Source organism: Prionailurus viverrinus, chromosome E1 (genome assembly GCF_022837055.1).
Source record: "Prionailurus viverrinus isolate Anna chromosome E1, UM_Priviv_1.0, whole genome shotgun sequence".
Classification (NCBI taxonomy): Eukaryota; Metazoa; Chordata; class Mammalia; order Carnivora; family Felidae; genus Prionailurus; species Prionailurus viverrinus.
Window position 1 is genome coordinate 47,185,652 of NC_062574.1, and position 19,396 is coordinate 47,205,047.

The window sequence follows — 19,396 nt, forward strand, 5'->3', positions numbered from 1 at the left end:
CCAGCAGATGTGTCTACATTTGGAATTCATTAAATGGTACTCTGTCCACTGTGGGGTGAATGGGTATTAGGATTCCAGCTACGGCAAAAATGATTTTATTTGACATGCAGCAGAACAAGGGCAGCAGAGTTGGGATATCGTATACAGCCATTTGTCACAAAGCAGTGACCTCAGTAGTAACACTCAATTTTAATGTCTAAAGCTTATTATAAAGGTGTATTTTCACACAGTAATCCCGTAAACCTTCCCAGGGCTGCTAGCAGCTGGCTTTTGGAAAGCTCTTGGATTTACTCTGTATGTTGTGAATGGATTCACTTTTGACCTGTTCTAATAATCAAGCAGTGAATTCTGCTTGCGGAAGCTGGAAAGGAAGCGGGAGAGGACCTTCTGATACAGTAAGGAAACCTGGCAAAGTGCAGGGAGGGATCAGGGATTGTGGCATGTGCCACCTTTCCCCAGAGATGGCTTGGAGCCATCCAGCTAAGCCCAGATGAGCTGAGTGCTCTTTCCTCAGCTGGTGGTTGTCCCTTTCTTGCCCTGTGAGGCCTGGAGTCCCTGGCCCACGTGCATCTGGTAGAAGGAGCAACTCGGACAAGCGGTCGGAGGTTGAGCACTGCCGAAGCACTAGGGTCTGGTGACTCGATTCAAGCACGGCTCCTAATCTCACCACCTCCAGACCCCGTATCTTGCGGACATGCCCCTCAGCAGCTGGGGACAGTCAAGGTTCCTAGGCAACAGGTAAGAAGTCTAGTGCAATATGCCTGACCCTGAGGCTGCCTGTTCCCAAATACATGCCATACCACAGGCCAAATGGTGGGAAGAGGGGGAAGCCTAAGCAGGAGAATGCAGAGGATGATGGGAGTTGTCCTCTCCTTCAGACACTCAAAGGGCAGGAGAGCAGTTTATTTCATGCCAAGCAAGAGGTAGTGAGTAGGATGGCCTATTCCCAAGGCAGGAGGCACACTTTTCCCAGAAAGCTTTGAGTACCTGCTTCCAGAGAAGGGGAGACACTGGTTCTCTTCCATTTTCTTTTGTATCCCTAGTTTTGGCTGCCACAAGGCCAAGTTCTGTTTCTAATAGGCGGAGTTTCATATCCCACTGCGATGTCCATAGGACACAGCCTGCAACCACCAGAGACGAGCACACAACTCTTCACCCAGCGGCCATTCCAGGACGCTGCTGCCCACGGAAGGCAGGGCTGGAGACTCGGTAGTACGTCAACTTCTCTATGCCCAGGGCCACTTGGGACCACTGGGCTTTGCCTACCTCCCAAGAGGAGACTGCCAGCAGGGGAAGCACAAAGTAGTGATGAGGGGGCTGAGGCCTCTGGGGGGGTGTGAGAACACGGTCCTTGAGGGAGGGTGCCAAGTCTCTTTAGAGCCCTCCCCCCTTATGGCATCAGGATGCCAGCATGGGAGGAAAAAACCTACTCCCCTGCCTTGGGTCCACGTTCCCAGGGCAATAGTGCAGAGTCTGGAGCCACTCCCCCCCGCCCCTGACAGCACACGGCCACTTCAAGTCACACAGGTAGACAAAAAAAACCAGGTCCTTTTAGGGGGCCAATGAGAGATCATCACGGCAGCAGCTTGGCTCCCAGCAGCAATGCCCAGGGCCCCTGTTCCGTATCAAAGCTCTAAGCACTGCAGTCAGGATGTGGAGAATGACTGGACCAGAGAGCCCTCCTGTCTTGTGGCAGCCTGCCTGAGCTTCAATGCGGAGGTGACACGGAGTCCTCTGGGGTCATAGGTTACCCCACTGTTCCACAGGAGGGAATTGGTCCACCTCGCCCACCTCTGTGCTCAGCTGCTCTCCCAGGGCGAAGGTCAGCCTATACCGAAGCCTCGCTTTCTCCTGTGACAAAGGGGCAAGCGTGTGAGACCTCCTCTTCTCAAACCTTGGGGCCCTTTCTGTGCTCCCCTCACCACCCCAGGCTCCCTCGGCCACTGAACCAGGGTAGGGAAGGGACACAGTTAACGCTGCGGTATCACGGCACTTCAAACTGGGAGGCAGAGGTCCTAATCTGGGGCAGCTGGGGCTTCAGGATGGACCTTGGTTCTAGCTCACCTTCAGCGGATTGGCCAGCAGCATGACCTGGGTGATGGCTGCAGGCGGCTGGATGGGACTAAATGGAGACAGCTCTGTCCCAGAGGGTGGCTGTAACTTCACCTTCATTGACTGAAGAAAAAGAGAAGCTCCTTTGAAGAGAGATGGCAGGTGCCCCTAGGAGGGAGCCTACTGGAGTCACAGTGGACACATGGCTGCTGCCTGCTGGCCTCAGGGCCCCTCAACCCAGTGGGTTCAAGATAAGGCTACTTCTGCCTCTAGAGGCCCCAGGAAGCCAGGGGTACCTTTGGCACTGCGGCCTGCAGCACGATGCTCTTGATGGGCAAGGGAGCTGTGTTCAGCATGGACACTACCACCACCAGCACGTCAGGACGTCCAGGCGGACACTCCTTGGCAAAGTGGAAGAGGATGCGGAAGCCATTTTTATCATAGGCTGTCACAGGAAGGGCGCTGCCTGTGAGGAGAGATCATGTGGGTGAAGGAGAAACCTCACAGAGCCCAGAGGGTGTTGGCCACAGCCAAGTGGGCAGGACCGGGCAACCCTGTGGCCAGCAGGCTCCTTGCAAGAATCTGGGAAAGAGCCTCTCAGAACCTCCCAAGAGTCCAGTGGCAACAAGGAGAGACCCAAGACAGCAGGGAAGCGGGTCATGTCTGGCTCTAAGGGACCTGGGCAGACGGCCTGTGCCCGCCCCTCACTCCCTAGGACCCCACAGCCTGGGCCCCACATCCCCTCCTGCCCCATGCTTCCGACACTTACTAGGCTTGATAGATTCCAGGGGAACATGGACACTGGCCAGGGAGAGCTCTGGCCCCTTCATGGGGCTGCCCTGGGGCTGGAAGAGAGGACTGCTGGGCCCAGGGGAGAAGGGGAGGAGAGGCCGAGCAGTGGTGCTGGTGGGGACCAGAGGGGAGGTGGTGGCCCCAGGGAAGAAGATGGAGGAGACGGGTTTCACCAGACCTGATGTCCTGAGAGGCAGGAAGGAGGACAAGGCAAGTCAGAGACCTGGGGAAGCTATAGCGCCAACCCCTCAAAGCACCTCTCCCCTTCCCGCCAGGCAGAGCGGTTCTTACTACCCCACCTCCCACCGTTTCCAGATTCCCACCTGACTCAGTAGGCCAAAAGGGCACATCCCCAGACCCTCTGGAGCTGCCCCTGGTTCTGCCAAACCCAGGTCCAGCTCTCCCCCACTCATTACGCTCTGGTCTCTTCAAGAAGATGATCAAGGGCATCCAGCTGGTGCAGGGTGCTATCGCCCAAAGCCGAGCCGTGGTACCCGAGGGCTGTGGGCTCAGCCTTGAGGGCTGGGGCCGGTCCAGTTGGGAACAAGAAGGAGCCTGGTTTGGGGGCGGGAACACTGGCTGGGACCGCAGGAGCTGGGAAGGAGGGCGGCAGTGGAGCCTGGGAGCTGCCCGCGGACGGTGCTGAGGGCGGGACGAGAGGCCCATCCGAGGGGCTGGCGGCAGCACTCCTGGGCTCGGGGCCGCCAAAGTCCAGGTCCAGCTGCTCGTTCTGTTAGGGATGGAAAGTGCATGAGCAAAGGCTGTGGAGGGGTCTGCCGCAGATGGCAGGTTTCGGGTCTCCAACTCTGGCCCCCTTCCCTGGGGGCCCTGTGACCCCACCACTGGACGAGCAGCTTCCTGAGGCCAAGGCCAGCCCTTGGATGTGATCCACGTTCCTAAATGCACGCAGGGCAGTGCCCCAAGGAGTAAGGACAGGCGCCGCAGTTGGCTGCAGCCAACTGGGGCTGAGGATGAGTCGGGAAAGAGAAGTGAAGCTTGTCGAGCATTTTAGTGATGTCCCCTATGTCCCTACCTGGAACAGGGGCCATTGGCTGTTTCCAGCTGACTCTGTGGGAGGGGCAGTGGGGGCTGGATCAGCAAGGCCTGAAAACAGAAGATGATGGTGAGAAGGGGCTCTGCCTTGGGGAGTCCCACCTCACCCAGGGAAGGTCACATGACAAAATGAGCATCAAGGGGTGACAGGCGGGGAGGTTTTCCCCCAGGCAGCCTCCAGGGGGTGAGGGATCCTCTTCAGTCCTTATGTTCCGTATGTGGTGGGGGGCGGGGGGCGCAGAGTTGGGGAGCAGAGCAAGACAGTCCACTGCGTCCACGCTGGAGCCTGGGTGCAGACTGCCCTGAAGGCCACTGAACTGGACTCTATCCCTCCACCTGAAGCCCCCTTCTCCACCTCTGCTAAGTACACAGCCACCCCTCAGCCCTCCTCCCGATTCCACACGCCTTTTTGCTCTGCTGGCCCCTCCAGGACACACCCAAGCAGAGCAGCTCCTCGTCCAGCAGGCAGAGGGCATTGCTTGTGCTGTTGGGTCCCAGGGCGGCCTCGGCATGACTGGATGGGTGGCTGCGCCCAGGGCCTGAGGTCTGGGGGGGTGGAGGGAGGATAGGGATGCCGGAGGACGGTGGGGCAGGGGCCGGGGCCGGGGCCGACACTGAGGATGAGCTGCTTGGTGTGTCCAACTCAGCAAGGTCGATGAGAGTGCCTTGGTCCCTGGAGTGGTTTCCTGGATGGGCGAATGGAGGGGGACGGGACTGATTAGGGGCCACTCTAGTGGCTGCACAGAAGGAAGCAGAACCCTGAGCGCGGCCTCCAGCCTGGGCAACAGTGAAAAGAAGCAAGCAAAGAAAACCCTATCCACAGCTCCTGGCCTCTGGGAAGCTGGAGGACCACTTGGAGTGGCTCAGAATCCCCTCGGGCCCTGCAGGATGGCTTGTGGGTCAAGCGCTCGGGCTCATGGCTCGGTGGCAGGGCCCACGGCTGGTCTGGATGGCTCGGTGGTGGGGCCCGGGGCTGGTCTGGACGGGTCCAGAATGGAGAACTGGAACACTTTACCTTCAGAGTCTGGAATGGCTGAGGTGGCTACCTCACCATTGACCACCTGCCCTTCAACGACTGTTTTGTAAGAGCTGATGACCCGGGAGAGGTTGTCACTGGCCTGGAGGATGTCCCCTAGAGCAGAAAAGAGGTACTTCTCATTCCAGGCCATGACACTCCCCCACTCCACGCCTCCGGGCCAAACCCACATTCCTGGGTCATCCTTGCCAACTACTCTTGAACTCACCCAAACTATTGTCATTGTCCTCTGTCTCACTGGCTAGTTTGAATAATGTCCGCCTCTTATTCTCACACCGATCAAACAGCTCCTGAAAGAGTCCCAGACCTAAAAATGAGAGCTACAAAGTCCCTTGGAAATCCTCCGGTGCGGTGTTCACGTCCAGGCGCTCAGGGGGCTCCTCTAGTGCCATGGTCAGTTACCGGCAGAACTGGGCTCAGAGCACACATCTTCCTGCTCCCAGCTGTCACCACGGTGGATCACCCGAAAGGTCTGCTTAGGACCAGTGGGAGTGTGTCCCTTCCTGTCCCCGAGGTGAGCACACGCCTCAGAATTCAGAGCATCTATGTGACCAAGGACTAAGGTGCAGCAGCGTCAGGGGGCACAGGGTGGGTCTCTCTACCCAAATGTCCCTGAGGCAGAGAGAAGTGAGCCCTGATGGTGGGTCCGCAGGGTCACACAGACTCGGGTGTACGCACGGCTCTTCTAGCCTGAGTTAGCCACAGCTCGTGTAAAATGGGGGTGTCACTGCTCCCACCGCCACCCGGCTGCCGTGCTAATGAGGAATGGCAGGTACTGAGCAAAGGCTGGCCCCCGTTCCCAGAGCCCAGCCCCCCGGAGACGCGCCTACCTTCATGAGCTCTTTATCTGCCTCTGAAGAATCCTCTTTGCTGTAATGAAGCAGCATCTCATTGAGCAGCTTTACGTTGTTATTAACCTCCTCTAAAGTGTGCAGACGCTTGGTCACCTTCTGGATCCGTGCCTCGTCCTGTAGCGAAGATGATCAAGGAGAAAAAGCTCAACTAGACTCATCCCACGGCGCCTGATGCCCCACAGCAAGGACTGCACCAGAGGACACGCGCAGAGGCCAGTCCCAGTGGAAGCTCCTTTTCATGCACGGTTCTTGGGAAACACAAGTCCCAGTCCTGACGCACTTTTTCTTTTAAAATAACGGCCCGCCCTACCCCCCAGGCTGGCCCCATCCAGGTTTGTTCCTCTAGTCCATTCTCCCACCAGAAGCTCCAGTGCGCCTCCCGCTCTCTGGCCTCTCCAGATGAGGGCTGGGGGCAAGGGCAAGCAGCAGGCCTCACACCAGGGGAAGGGACTATTGTTCTGTGGTCAAGAGTTCCTCCGCCCCAAGGCCCAGGGCCCACTCACTTCCTTCACCATGGACTTGATGAGCTTGTTGGCCTCTTGTAGGTCATCTGGGTTTTTGCTTTTCAACAACTTGGCTAAAAGCTGGAAGAGGAGGTACCGAAGGTAAAGGGAAAGGTAACACCCCACCTGGGAGACCGCAGAGGAACCGGAGCTCCCGTGGCACTGAGTGAGCCCACGCCTCATCTGAGGACGCTATCGGCTGGGATGCACTTTACCTTGGATTTCTCCTCATCATCAAAAACAGGGTTTTTGGGACGAGGCGGTGGAGAGGGGATCAGTGTCCTGTCCACGGGGATCAGTGGGTCAGACTGCACTATGCCTGAAAGGGAACATAAGGGGGCGGAGTGTCTGCTCAGGCTGGGGTCACCTTGTGGCCGTTCCTCACACAACGAGGGCGGGCACAGCCCTGTGACCAGGACCTGCAAGGGGTGAGGACCATCTCAACCTATCAAACCGCAGCTGAGCCCTTCCCAGGATCTTCCCTTCAGGAGGGGATGGCAGACACCCCCTCATTCTTCCTGGCCTTAACCAGCCTCTGGGGCTGCTCGGAAGGCCGAGGGAAGGTAAGCACATACCCTGTCTCTTCAACATGTGATAAGCATCCTTGATCTTTGTTTCTTCTGGCAGGGCCAATGTCCAGCTGTAAAGCAGCTCGATCACCTTGGTCTTCACTTTCTCAGACACCCTGTCCCCCAGGTACTAAGAGGCAAAAGGAAATAGGGAAAAACCTCGTAACTGGTGTCAGAGGCAGAGACCATGGGAAAGCTCTCTTCACGGCAATGAAAGGTGGCTGGTTAGCCCCAGTCTTCAGGCCTGTCCCAGAGCGGCAGGTGTCCGCTGTGTGTCACATAGAAGGACACCACCGTGGCAGAGCAGGATCTATCAGGGCTACAGTCTGCTCAGACAGGGAGTTTCCATGCACAATCTCCCAGAAACAATGGCAATTTATCTCAGGGGAATTAATGAGAATGTCTGAAGTATGAAAAATTGCTCCCTGTGCTTTAAATGGTGCCTAGAGCTGAAGCAACACCAGCGAGCAACAGAAGCTGAGCGGCTGAGTGATGAGAAGAGTAACTCCTTAGACCTACGGAAGACGGACCAAAGAAAAGTGACCGCGGTCCCAGGAGCCCCCCTCCCCCACCCCCCGCCCCCAGCCAGGGTGCGTGTTAACACCTGCGGCCACATCACCTGTCACATTAAGGCCAGGAGTCCATCAGAGGGCTGCCTGTCCCTGTGGCCTCATGGTCACCCTGCTACACTCAGGGCCTAGCTCTCTGAGGACAAGATATGGACAGCTCTCTAAAGACAGCTCTGTGGAGATGCCGCTGCAAGGTGAAGCCAGTAAGATGGGAGAGGGGGAGGAACACGAAAGGAGTTCCTAGAAATGAGAAAACCGCCACTGACTGACCTTTGGAGAGACGACTTTGATTAACTCATTCAAAAACCGGAACTTTCCTACTTCATTATGAAATCTTCTGCCACAGTTCTTCATACACGCCTCCAGCACCTGCAGCCACATGGAGGGGAGGTGCTCAGTGCGGGTGAGGGTCGGAGCTGGCGCTCAGCCAGGACCCTGCACACAGATCACAGTGACTAGACCTTCACAAGGAAGAAACCGATCGGGAAGTTTGTGTGCACTGCCCCCCCCCCCCCCCCCCGCCAAGCATCAGGGCAACAGGATCACGGACACCTTGGGCCCCTTAAACCTCTTCTGGGGAAGCCAAATAGGAACTAAAGAACAAAGCACTGGGACCCAGATACCAAGACAGATGAATGTCTGTCGTAGAAAGTGCCTGCTTGCAAGATTCCGCCCTCATCATTTAGATGAGGAAACTGAGGCCCAGAGACAGAAAGTTTCTGTGACTCTGGGTCCAGGGCTCTTGCTATAAGCTGATCAATGTTTGGGGAAGATGGAAGATAATATTTAAACAGTTTTCTTTTTCAAAGACATATTTTCCCTCCCTGCTCCCATCGATTTTCCTTCTGAGGCACATAAACTACCTTAAGTTTTCGGTGCCTCCTGGGGCCCTGGGGCCTGCAGTTTATGCCCAGGAGAGCTCCACCCCAGTGTTCCCTTTTTTGGCTTCTGACTTTGTAAAGTAGGGGTTTTCCAGCATATCGCTACTGACGTTCTGGGCCATTCTTTGTTGTGGAAGCCCGTCCTCTACATTGTAAGATGTTCAGCAACATCCCTGGCCTCTAGTCACTAGATACTAGTAATGCCCCATGACACGTGACACCCAAAAGTGCTTCTAGACACTGCCACAGGTCCCCTGGAGAGGAAACCCACTCCAGGTTGAGAAGCATTGTTTTATAAGGCCTTCTCTCTGCAGTGAACGCAACAGAGGTGTATGCACGTGAGCCGTCTGAGCGCCCTTCCCAGGCATGACCCGGCTGAAGCCGGGGAGAACCTAGGAATCCTGTGAGCTCAGCCACCTCCGGCTCAGTGCCGCACTTGTCCCCTCTGAATAAACACTAAGTTCCACCTGTCGGTGGTGCCTTCAGCAGGAGCTAGCGTCACTTTTAGCTACAGAACAACTTTTTACTTGCCTCGTTTTCCTTTAGTTGGCTAACTCTTAACTGGCAACACAGCTGTTAGCATCTCTTCAAGAAGCCGCCTCTGGGCTCCACCCTGGGCTCAGGGCTCCTGCCTCTGGCTCCTTCCCTTAGCCACTCAGCTTCTCCCACAAGACCGGTGGCCATGGTGCAGGGACTGCACTTCAGTCATACGCATTCGTGGGACAGTTTACAGAACGCGCTCCAGATAGATCTAGTATCAGGGACTTCCAGCTGCCTTAGGACGTGAGCCATGAAAACCCCAGAGAACCCAGTGGGCGCATGAGGAAAGGCCTGGGCTCACTGAAATGCACCATCGCAATGAAACCACATACCGTCAGGGCCTGGACTGCCTCCCATTCCTGTGGAGACTGGATCTTATGGGCCAGCAGTCGGACAGCGATCTGTGGCCTGGGAGACAAGCAGACCCTGCTTTCAGGCACCGACCCTGGGACCATGTGACTGGCCCTCCTTGGCCAGTTTTTACTTCTACAGTCAGCTCTCTCCCACTTGCCTCCCAACAGCTTTGAGACTCACCCTTCAAGCTCTTTGTTGATCTGATCACAGAAGCCAATTATGTATTCCCAGTCCTCCTGGCGGTTGGAAGGATTGGTGGCTTTATCTTGGGACAGAGCAAAGCGGAGGACAATTGAGGACACAATGGAAAGTGTTCCAACAATTTTTAGGCATTGATGTGAAGCTAAGTTTGTTTCCACATTTCTTTTCTGATAAGAAAATCCTCAACAGGTCAGTCCAGTATTTTGAAAGTCACAGATGAAAGGGAAAACAAATTCTCAGCCTTGCAAAGCTTAGAGTTGACCACGGTCGATAGTACAGATGAATAATTATAAACACAAATGATAAAAATCTTCAAACTGATATCCACAAAAATGCTTAATGTAACAAATAAGTATAAATAATTCTAGTTACATAAAAATAAGCTATTAAGCAAGTAGGAGTTATCAAGAAGTGTTTCCTGGAGAAATTAAAGTCAGGTGATACTTGATAAAAATATATATATATATATATACTTAGGAAATGTATTTCCTATGTGCCCTTCAAACATTTTTTCAAGACCCAACTTTCCTTAACGCTTTAAATGTTTTTTAAATTGTACACAATGTCATCCTTTAAAAAAAAATTTTTTTTTTAATCTTTTTATTTATTTTTGAGACAAAGAGAGACAGAGCATGAGCAGGGGAGGGGCAGAGAGAGGGGGAGACACAGAATCTGAAGCAGGCTCCAGGCTCTGAGCTGTCAGCAGGGCTCGAATTCACAGAGTGTGAGATCATGACCTGAGCTGAAGTCGGACGCTTAACCGACTGAGCCACCCAGGCACCCCCACGATGTCATCCTTTTAAGTGAAACTAATATTTAATGAGCCCCTACTGAACACCAATCATCGTGCTCCATCCCCAGGACCGCAGATACAGACCGCCCCTACAGTTTAAATGACCTTCTATGGGGCACCTGGGTGGCTCTGTTAGTTAAGCATCAAATTCTTGATTTCAGCTCAGGTCATGATCTCTCGGTTTGTGAGTTAGAGCCCCACATCTGGCTCTGTGCAAACAGTGAGGAGCCTGCTTGGGATTCTCTCTCTCTGCCCCTTCCCTGCTCGCTCTCGCTCTCTCTCTTTCAAAATAAAGAAAGAAACTTGAAACATTTTTTTTGAAAATAATAAAAGAATAAAAAAATAAGTGGTCTCCTATGATTAAGGACAAAGACAAGTGTTGGAGAGTTCTCAGAGGGATCATTGAGGGTTTAAAATCCACGTGCTAAATGTCAAGTCTCCTAATATTTGGTGGGGTCCCCTCTCCCCTGTTGTCCCCCAGAACCTTGCTAGGGGTGGTTAAGGGTGTTCCCACCTCTGATTCAGATCTTGGAGTCTGCCTCTTCCAGAAAGCACTCTCAAGCTGTTTGCTAAATTTAGGACTTCAGGTTCAGAAGAGGAATGGAAGGCTGAAGGCGTAAACCGTTTTTAAATCCCCATACTCCCACACATTTCCACAAGTGCCAAAAGCAGAGCAAGAGAACCTTGAAAAAGCCCCTCCACACAAGGGGTGTTGTCAGAAGTTCTTGAATTCTGGTTTCTCGTGACTGTGTTTTCTTAACTTCCTTTTTCCTAATATCAAAAATCACTTGCTCCGTGACCAAATCCTAACAAGGCCTCCCAGCATCTCCCCACCCCCGCCCTGCCCCAAAGAGGGCTCTGAGGTGCAAGAAGTCAGCAGACGCCACCCGGAGGCGGAGGGAAGGCGCGCAGGACCCACAGACGCAGCGCGCGTGCCTGGCAGTGTTTCTGCTCTGATCGCAAGAAGATTCTGATGCTTTGAGCTCCTATTTGGAGGAAAAGAGAAATGTCTGTCCTCAATCATGAAGAGAGAATTAGCAGGCCCTTTAAAATGTCAAGCTAGAAAGGAAGCAAATTAATTTAATTCCGTCAAGAGTGGCTATTTATTGCCATGGTGACCTACAAGCTGTCACCTTCCAGAAGCCCCATGTTTCTCCCATCAGTTGCCTGATATCTTCTCAGGTGTTAGCATGGCTGTGTTACTAATCCCCATCATTTGAGATGCTTAAAGTTCTCACATGACATCAAGAAGCTGAAGGATGCAAAAAGAAGATGGTCTGAGAAGCCATACCCCTCCCATCGCTGCTATTATCATTTTGAGAAGAGTCACGTACTTCATGGCGTAAGAAAGACTAACGCATTCACTTGCACTGTTCACAACTGGAAAAGGACGGCGGGGAGTGCTGCATGGATGCTCCCCTGCCCCCACACGTGCATGAGCAATGGACCGTCACCACACGTGTTCTCCCCAGGCCTCCTGTAATTCTTGTAGCACTTCTGCTTCCAAGTATACGCCCACCCCCTTCTCACTTGGGTTCAACTTCTCCAGAATCCCACTTCCTTTCATCTGGACAGACCTTTCTACTGCAACTCTGCAGGGAGCTCTCTGCCTACATGTGGGCACAAACAGCCCCTGTTCAGCAATGGTCAGTCCTGGTTCTGAGTATCTGCTCCAGCTCTCCAGCCTACTCAGGAAGCTGACCACAGCACCCTTGGGAACTGGAAGAAAACTGGGGATACTTCTGGGTGACTCGATCTCTCCATTTGCCCACTGCCTCCCTCCAGCAGATGCACACAACTTTCCACCCACAAAACAAGCTCTAGTACCTGGCACAGAGCTGACACCACAGCCTCACCTGTCGACCCCACCCTCTAGAACTAGCCCTGGACTCTACTTTGACTCAGGTTTCTATTTTCAGGTCTTTCTTGAAAGCCTTATTCTCTTGTGTGTCTGTGCATCTAGATTTTCTGCTCTCATTTTTCAGCTTAGTTCCAACACTAGTTTTGACTGTTGTGGGGCCTCAAAAGGTCAAGTGGGGATGGTTCAAGTAGGGGCAACACTGGCTACCCAATCCCAACACAGCTCAAACATTTCACAGATGACAAATTCTATGTAACATATTACTGAGAGATTAAGAGAGGCAAGAATACAGGATGGAAAAGCAATCAAGAGTCAGCCCTCAGTGCTAGGGTCTTGAATCAAGAGGGCCTTAGTCACCAAGTCTTTGTTAAGTGCTCACAGAAAATTAAGTACACAGATCAATTGTACTGTACTATATTATTCAATCAATCAATAACGTAACTAAAGGAAAACTAAGTACAGAGCATTTGGCCATAGAGGGACTACAGAAAAAGTCCAAGACTCAGAGCCTAGCCTTGAGGAGGTTATACTCTGTTGGTGCAACACGTGCAAAATAACCAGAGCAAAAAATTAGAGTATATGATTTGTTACAGAAACAAGTTTTAAAACAAGCTCATTACTTCTCCTTCCTGACTTCCCTATTTCTATAAATGGTGCCATCATGGGGTGTCTGGGTGGCTCAGTTGGTTGAGCATCCGACTCGGTTTCTGCTCGGGTCATGATCACACGGTTCATGAGTTCGAGCTCCACACTGAGCTCACTGCTGTCAGCACGGAGTTCACTTTGGATCCTCTGTCCCCCTCTCACGCTGTCTCTCTCTCAAAAATAAATAAAACACTAAAAAAAATTAAAGAAAAATGGTGCCATCATTCAAAAACTCCTTTTGCCCCCACATCCAGGCATCCGGATTTGAACCCCCATTGCTGACTCCTTCCCTCTTACCCATTTCCATCAACCTAGGGTCCCTTCCTTCTCAAGGTCTATCTATTTATCCAGCAAGCACAAGCACGGAATGGGCAGACAGAATCCCAAGCAGGCTCTATGCTGTCACCACAGAGCCCGCCATCGGGTTTGATTTCACAGCCAAAATCAAAAGTCAGATGCTTAACCGACTAAGCCACCCAGGTGTCCCCCCTCAAAATCTTTTTAAATCTCTCCTTCCTTTCTTACCTCTGCCCCTACCCCAACCCCTTCTTCACCCGCTTCTTGAATTTCTCCTGGCCATCCTATATAAAACCCCTATACTAACCCTTGTAAAACACTGATTTCACGAGAGACGGTAAGAACGGGGACCTGATAACTGTCGAAATTTAAGCTTTTTGAGCTGGAATTCCAGCTTTTCCAGAATTTGGTTCTAACTTCCCAGGTTTCTCTCCCACCACACTCCTACTGGAACTACCTGCCTGAACCAGCCAAAAACCTGTTCCTATATGGTTTCTCTATTTACATCACCGTCCAGTGTTTTCTTAGCCAGTTCTCCCCAGTCTTTAAGGGCTGGATCAAATGCTACCTCCTCACTGACAGAATCATGTTTCCATTCCACTTCTCCCCAATTTCCTGAAGAAACTGCCTGCATTTTAGCATTTACAGTTCTTGCCTTGTACCTGTCTCTTTTTAATAATGCTTTATCCACTCCAGGATCGCCTTTACCGAACTTAAGGCAAAGACAGATTGAACTTAATTAATTTTAATAATACCTCACATAACAGGTATTTCTTAAAAATCTTTTTATGTTTACTTATTTTTGAGACAGAAACAGAGCATGAGCAGACGAGGGGCAGAGGGAGAGGGAGACACAGAACCCGAGGCAGGCTTCAGGCTCTGAGCTGTCAACAGAGCCTGATGGGGGGCCTGAACCCACCAACTGTGAGATCATGACCTGAGCTGAAGTCGGATGCTTAACCGACTGAGCCACCTGGGCGCCCCACATAACAGGTATTTCTTATGGACTGATTATAGTAATGACAGGAATTCAGAAAAGGCTGAAGTCATCAAGAGACAGTCCGTGGACAAGGAGAATCTGGGATGGGTTTTAAAGCATTCAGTTAAGCAAAGGAGAACAGGGTTTCCAGGGAAGGAGAGCAATGTGTGCTGATGGGACAAGAACACATCTGACTTAGCAAAGCAAGAAGACGCTCAGGAAGCCACCAAGAGGCGGCAGGAGGCGTGCGGCAGTGGGACGACCTGATTCCACAGAAGTGCTCTTCTGGGAGCAGAATGCCAAGTGGACAGAAGGGACGTGGGGAGACACCTGAAGCACTGGGCCCAGTAGAGGCTTCTATAATAATTCTGGCAATCCACAGAGTGACAAGGACCTAGACTAAAATAGTGCTAAACCCCAAGCACTGGTTCGTTCACCTGGCCAAGTTCACACCAATAAGTCACAAGAACTGTGAAGGTGAATGACGCATAAGAATGGAAGGAATCTGAACACTGCCCCTAATGTCACTCTAATGGGAAAAATCAAAGGCCAGTATCAGCTCTAAAGTCTACAGACACCATTGTCCTTCCCCCACTCACAATCTCTACTCTCCCTCAAAAACAGGTCTGTCCCTCTCCTATTTCAAAATATAACTCTAAATCTAGTCTATTAAACTCAGGTTAAATCAAATTACTTCAACGTCCCTATTCATATTCATGAATCAAACAAATTTCAGGGACCCACGGGTGGCTCTGTCAGTTGGGCATCTGACTCTTGATTTCAGCTCGGCTCATGTTATCACGGTTCGTGGGATTGAGCCCTGGGATGGGCTCTGCACTGGCAGCACAGAGGCTGCTTGGGATTCTCTCTCTCTCTCAAAATAAATAAACTTAAAAAACAACAACATCCAATTCCAGTGTAGTTATATCTATATCTGGTTAGATGTCTCTGGACGAGTGGTTTGATTAGAGTCAGGGTGTCCTCTTTTTGTGAAATGGTGCCATTAGTACCTGCTTCACTAGGATACTTGATAAATGAATTAAATGAGTGTCTTTGGAGTGCTTTGAGCTCCTTAGAGAACAGTTCCATATATACAGAAGACTGTGACCTGCCTGCAACTGCAGATTTTGCAAATGTAACCTGGGTTCAACAACCTGAAGGGGGGTTCTTATTAAGAAAGCTCAGGCCATTGGAGGAAACAGCCTGGAGGCTCTGGTACATAAGAGGTCTCTGCGCAAGGCAATCTCTAGGCATCCTACCTGTCACCATCCTGCCCAATCTGTGTTCACTTAAAGAGGCCTCCAAGGGCCTCTTCTAGCCCATAGGAAAGTTAACTTATTAACCCTTCAGCAGAGTACTACCTGCTAACAAGGTTAACCTGTATTTCCTTAACAGAAATATGATTTAGCAATTAGAGCAAAGGCCGCTCTAACTACAGCACTAGGCTGTGTTCCTCAGCTTTGCTCAGAGTACGCTATCGACGATGACTCGTTAAGGTGTTCAAGTGTGTGTGTCTCCCAACACAGACATAACCAAGCTTTGGCCGCTGCAGGAAAATGGAGCTCTGTTCTTTACCCTACTTTGGATTATTCTCACTTCAAACATTCTGCCTCAGCGAAGCGGCCACTTCTCAAATGCATGGTCGCAATTCTGAAGCAGTATGTGTATACTCACTGGTGCCCACCGCTCCCGAAGTTTCAGCCCCAATCCGCGGCTTTTCCCTCGGTCTGAGACTGAGGCACGGGGGTCTGAGAAGCGGGGCCCCACCACAATGTCCCCAAATCGCCGATGCATGTCAGCCGGGAGCACTTAGCTGACGCTTCTCCGCAGCCCGCGGGGCCGGGACAGCACGCAGCTCCCGCCGCCGCGCGCAGCAGTGGGAGGAGGCGCCGGGAGGGGGACCGGGCGCCCTGCTGGGGAAGGGGCGTGATCGCTGACAGCTTGCGGCGAGGGCAAGCCGAAGCGCGAGCTGCTAGGAGACGCCGCCACTGGACCCTGGGAGGAGGTGTAGGGGGGGCAGCGGGGGCGGCGAGGGGGCTCGAGGACAGACAGAAGCGGCCGCGGCTACTCACTCAGCCAGGACTCCAGGCTCTCCCCTTCCGCCTCCGCCATATTGCAGCCGCCCGGGCCGGCCCTGCGGCCTCAAACCTCGCGAGAACTTGCAAGAGATGAGCCGGGGCGGGGCGTGCATGGGGCCTGAGAGGAGAGAGCCCCGCCGCCGACGGTCGAATCAGACTGCGACGGATGAGAAGCCGAATGTTTCCTTTCGATTCTTCCCTTTGGACCTCGGAGTGAGAGACTCTTAACGCCCGGACTAATAGGGTGACGCACAGATTTAGGACCCTGTGGAGCTTTTTCCCCGCCTGCCGTCCCTCGCTCAGGCACGCCGAGGACGGCCCTGTTGGGGTCCTTGTGGCCAGCCAAGATGGCTGCGCCCGCGGTGAAGGCCGCGCGAGGGTGGCCGGTTCTGGCGCTGGGCGTACGGAATTGTCTCCTGCGGTTTCCAGGGTAGGAGGGCGGCGGGAAGCCGGGGGGCCGCTTGGGTCTTCACGGAGAGACCTGCAGGGAAGGAAAGGACCACAAGCGGACCGTGCGGGGACCTGGACAGAGCCTGCGGGCCAGGACACCTGGGTCCAAGACTCTGAATTAGCTGCGTGACTTTGGGACAGTGTGAAGGTTTCGTGATTGTTCCCGGCGATGGGGTTCTGGTTGGAAGCTGAAAGTGCGGTCTTACGAAAAGAGCTCAGTGCTGGGATTTTCTGTGTTGGGAGAGGTGGGGGGAGAGCTGCCTAGGCGGGGCGCCTATCCTGTGATTTCAGGAGGCTCTCCTTACCGTTGGCACTTGACGAGGGGGAGACTTTCCTGGCCTTTTTGGGGGGAGTTTACTTACCTCTTGGGACAAGAGCCAGAATTACTGCGTTCAGGTTTGCCTAACGCTCTCCCTGCCTCTCTCTCCTCGACGGGTTGGCAAACATGCCTATTAAGTAAGGCCTTTTCTCTTGTGGGGTCAACTTTTGCCCGCCTCTTCCTCTTCCCCCCTCTTAGGCTAACCCAGGTGAGGGGGAGCCGCTATGGTCCTGAATACAAGGATCCACAGGTTGACAAAGAATATTACCGTAAGCCATTGGCAGAGCTGACGGAGGAGGAGAAGTATGAGCGGGAACTCAGGAAGACTCAGCATATCAAAGCTGCCCCAGCGTCGAAAACAAGCTCTGTGTTTGAAGACCCAGTGATCAGGTCAGATGGAAGCAAATACTTCTGTTCCACAGACTGGGACTATACCAGGGAGGGTCTGCAGTTAGGATTCTGTGGAATCCTAGGCCTTGGAAACCTAAACGTGTTGCTTTTCTTCTTGAAGTAAATTCACCAACATGATAATGAAAGGAGGAAACAAAGTCCTGGCCAGATCCCTCATGGCGCAGGTAGGCAGCTCGTCTCCCGTCTGCTTTCTTACAGCTTTGTATGTGGCTTTCACTTTAGCATAAAAAAGCACAAATTCACATACCTGCCATTAGAATGACCTTCCTATGTATGGGTGGAGGTGGTGACTTTAATACATCCTGCAGGAGTCGGCCACCACCATTCACTCCCCCAATCACAAATCTTGGCCTGTTTGCCTGGTCCTCGCTCAGAAAGAGGGAGGCACTTAGGAACTTTGCCTTAGAAGTTCTGAGAGAGGAGCTGCACTGTTATAGGAGAGCAGGATGGGAGGAGTAAAGGGCAAGGTACTAGCTCAACTGGGAAAACCCTGTAGGGAGGCTGGTGCGGTGTCTTTCAATGTATGCCTTTGCAGACTCTGGAAGCTGTGAAAAGGAAGCAGTTTGAGAAGTACCATGCTGCCTCTGCAGAGGAACGGGCATCCATCGAACGCAACCCCTATACCATCTTCCACCAAGCGCTGAAAAACTGTGAGCCTGTGATTGGGCTGGTACCCATCCTCAGAGGCGGCCATTTCTACCAAGTGAGTGGTCAGGGCCGGAACGCAGGGCTGCCCGCCCATGAAACAAGATGGTTGGGGGGGGTACTTGTGAGGGGGAGGGTCCAGAGCAAGGCCAAGATTGATAGTTTTATAGGGACTAGGTTCTGTCAGAATCTGCTCGTCGGAGTCCTAGTGTAAAACTCACAGGCCGAAGATGGGAGGGGAAGAGAGCAAAGAATCATCCGAATTACTTTTTCTGGAAGCCCACCCCACCCCCATTCTGTCCACTATGCCCTGTTCTAAATTGTAAGCTTCTTGCAGTGAGGGACTGTGTTTATAACTCCTCTTCATCTCCCGGTGTCTAGAGTAGCGCTTGACCAGTAACTGATGCTTCATCACCATTTCCTGAACTGAATGAGGGGTCTGTTACTGCACTTAATTACACATCATTGTTATAAGCCAGTGTTCTCATCTTTTTTTTTTTTTTATTTGTTTTATTTTTGAAAGACAGAGAGCATGAGTGGGGGAGGGGCAGAGAGAAGGAGACACAGAATCTGAAGCAGGCTCCAGGCTCTGAGCTGTCAGCACAGAGCCCGATGCAGGGCTTGAACCCACAAACCGTGAGATCATGACCTGAACTGAAGTCGGACGCTTAACCGACTGAGCCACCCAGGCACCCATCATCTGCTTTTTAAACATAAACTTCACAAGGGAAGAGACTCTCGTTAATGACTGTGTCCCTGGGGTCTTGTGTGGTACGTGGTATATAGTGGTGGTCTAGCAGATAATTTTTGGACAAGAGGATTGTGTTTATAGGCACCTGTGATCTGAGTTAGCTGAGTCACCCCAGCTCGATGGGGCTTTTCCCAGTTGATGTTTGTATCAACTTGGCTAAGGTTCCGTTTAGAGGTGAAAGAGGTCTGTGCTTAATGAGCGTTTGCTCAATGAACGCCTTTGTGTCTGCTACACTGAGGTCACTCGGGTGTGGGTAACTCACAAGAGGAGAAGTGAGGCCCTTCTTCTCAGGAGCGTTGCCAAGGCTGGGTCAGAGGGAACCTGTGGCTACCCCTTACAGCTTAGGGAGGAAGGAGGCTGCAGGCCTGGCAAGTTCTTGGACTAACTTGCCCACGTCTTGTCTCCTTCAGGTCCCCGTGCCACTAGCCGACCGGCGCCGTCGCTTCCTGGCCATGAAGTGGATGATTACTGAGTGCCGGGAGAAGAAGCACCGGCGGGTGCTGATGCCGGAGAAGTTGTCCCATGAGCTGCTGGAGGCTTTTCACAACCAGGGCCCTGTGATCAAGAAGAAGCATGACATGCACAAGATGGCCGAGGCCAACCGTGCGCTGGCTCACTACCGCTGGTGGTAGAGGGAGGGTAGGGGCCCTGGGAGGAGCCCGGGGCTCTTTGCTGCAAGAAGTAATGAAACACTTAAGGGTTGAGGATGTCGTTCCTTTTTCAGGGCAGGCGGGCCTCATAAGGATGGAGCAACATATGTATT

The 19,396-nt window shown here is 52.6% G+C and overlaps 2 protein-coding genes across 3 annotated transcripts; one reads left to right on the forward strand and one right to left on the reverse strand.

Moving 5' to 3' along the window:
- Positions 1-79: 79 nt before the first annotated feature.
- Positions 80-16,174, reverse strand: GGA3 (golgi associated, gamma adaptin ear containing, ARF binding protein 3). The gene is made up of 17 exons (XM_047831596.1): positions 16,052-16,174; positions 9,384-9,468; positions 9,182-9,257; positions 7,699-7,797; positions 6,866-6,989; positions 6,506-6,609; positions 6,291-6,371; positions 5,764-5,901; positions 5,142-5,223; positions 4,913-5,029; positions 4,335-4,583; positions 3,878-3,948; positions 3,261-3,574; positions 2,822-3,030; positions 2,349-2,518; positions 2,065-2,175; positions 80-1,851 (listed from the first exon to the last, which is right to left on the reverse strand). The coding sequence occupies exons 1-17, from the start codon at positions 16,089-16,091 to the stop codon at positions 1,741-1,743; spliced, it is 2,181 nt and encodes a 726-aa protein (XP_047687552.1). The 5' UTR covers positions 16,092-16,174; the 3' UTR covers positions 80-1,740.
- On the forward strand, positions 16,165-19,335 carry MRPS7 (mitochondrial ribosomal protein S7). 2 transcript variants are annotated; one of them, XM_047831605.1, is made up of 5 exons: positions 16,165-16,270; positions 17,025-17,216; positions 17,338-17,401; positions 17,773-17,940; positions 19,044-19,335. In XM_047831605.1, exons 1-5 carry the CDS (start codon positions 16,224-16,226, stop codon positions 19,263-19,265), a joined length of 693 nt encoding a protein of 230 aa, XP_047687561.1. In that variant the 5' UTR covers positions 16,165-16,223; the 3' UTR covers positions 19,266-19,335. The 2 variants fall into 2 exon arrangements, with proteins under 2 accessions (XP_047687561.1, XP_047687560.1); XM_047831604.1 differs by having other exon boundaries at positions 16,198-16,487.
- The last annotated feature ends 61 nt before the right edge of the window (positions 19,336-19,396 follow it).

Bases quoted from the DNA above. Each gene is read 5' to 3' on its own strand.
- GGA3 (XM_047831596.1), bottom strand. From the start codon at position 16,091: ATGGCGGAGGCGGAAGGGGAGAGCCTGGAGTCCTGGCTGA. The intron at 9,258-9,383 runs GTGAGTCTCAAA...CTTGTCTCCCAG, and splicing joins ATCAACAAAGAGCTTGAAGG to GCCACAGATCGCTGTCCGAC. The intron at 3,949-4,334 runs GTGTGTCCTGGA...TTCTGTTTTCAG, and splicing joins CGAGGAGCTGCTCTGCTTGG to GCCTTGCTGATCCAGCCCCC.
- MRPS7 (XM_047831604.1), top strand. From the start codon at position 16,405: ATGGCTGCGCCCGCGGTGAAGGCCGCGCGAGGGTGGCCGGTTCTGGCG. The intron at 17,402-17,772 runs GTAGGCAGCTCG...ATGCCTTTGCAG, and splicing joins CCAGATCCCTCATGGCGCAG to ACTCTGGAAGCTGTGAAAAG. The intron at 17,941-19,043 runs GTGAGTGGTCAG...TGTCTCCTTCAG, and splicing joins GAGGCGGCCATTTCTACCAA to GTCCCCGTGCCACTAGCCGA.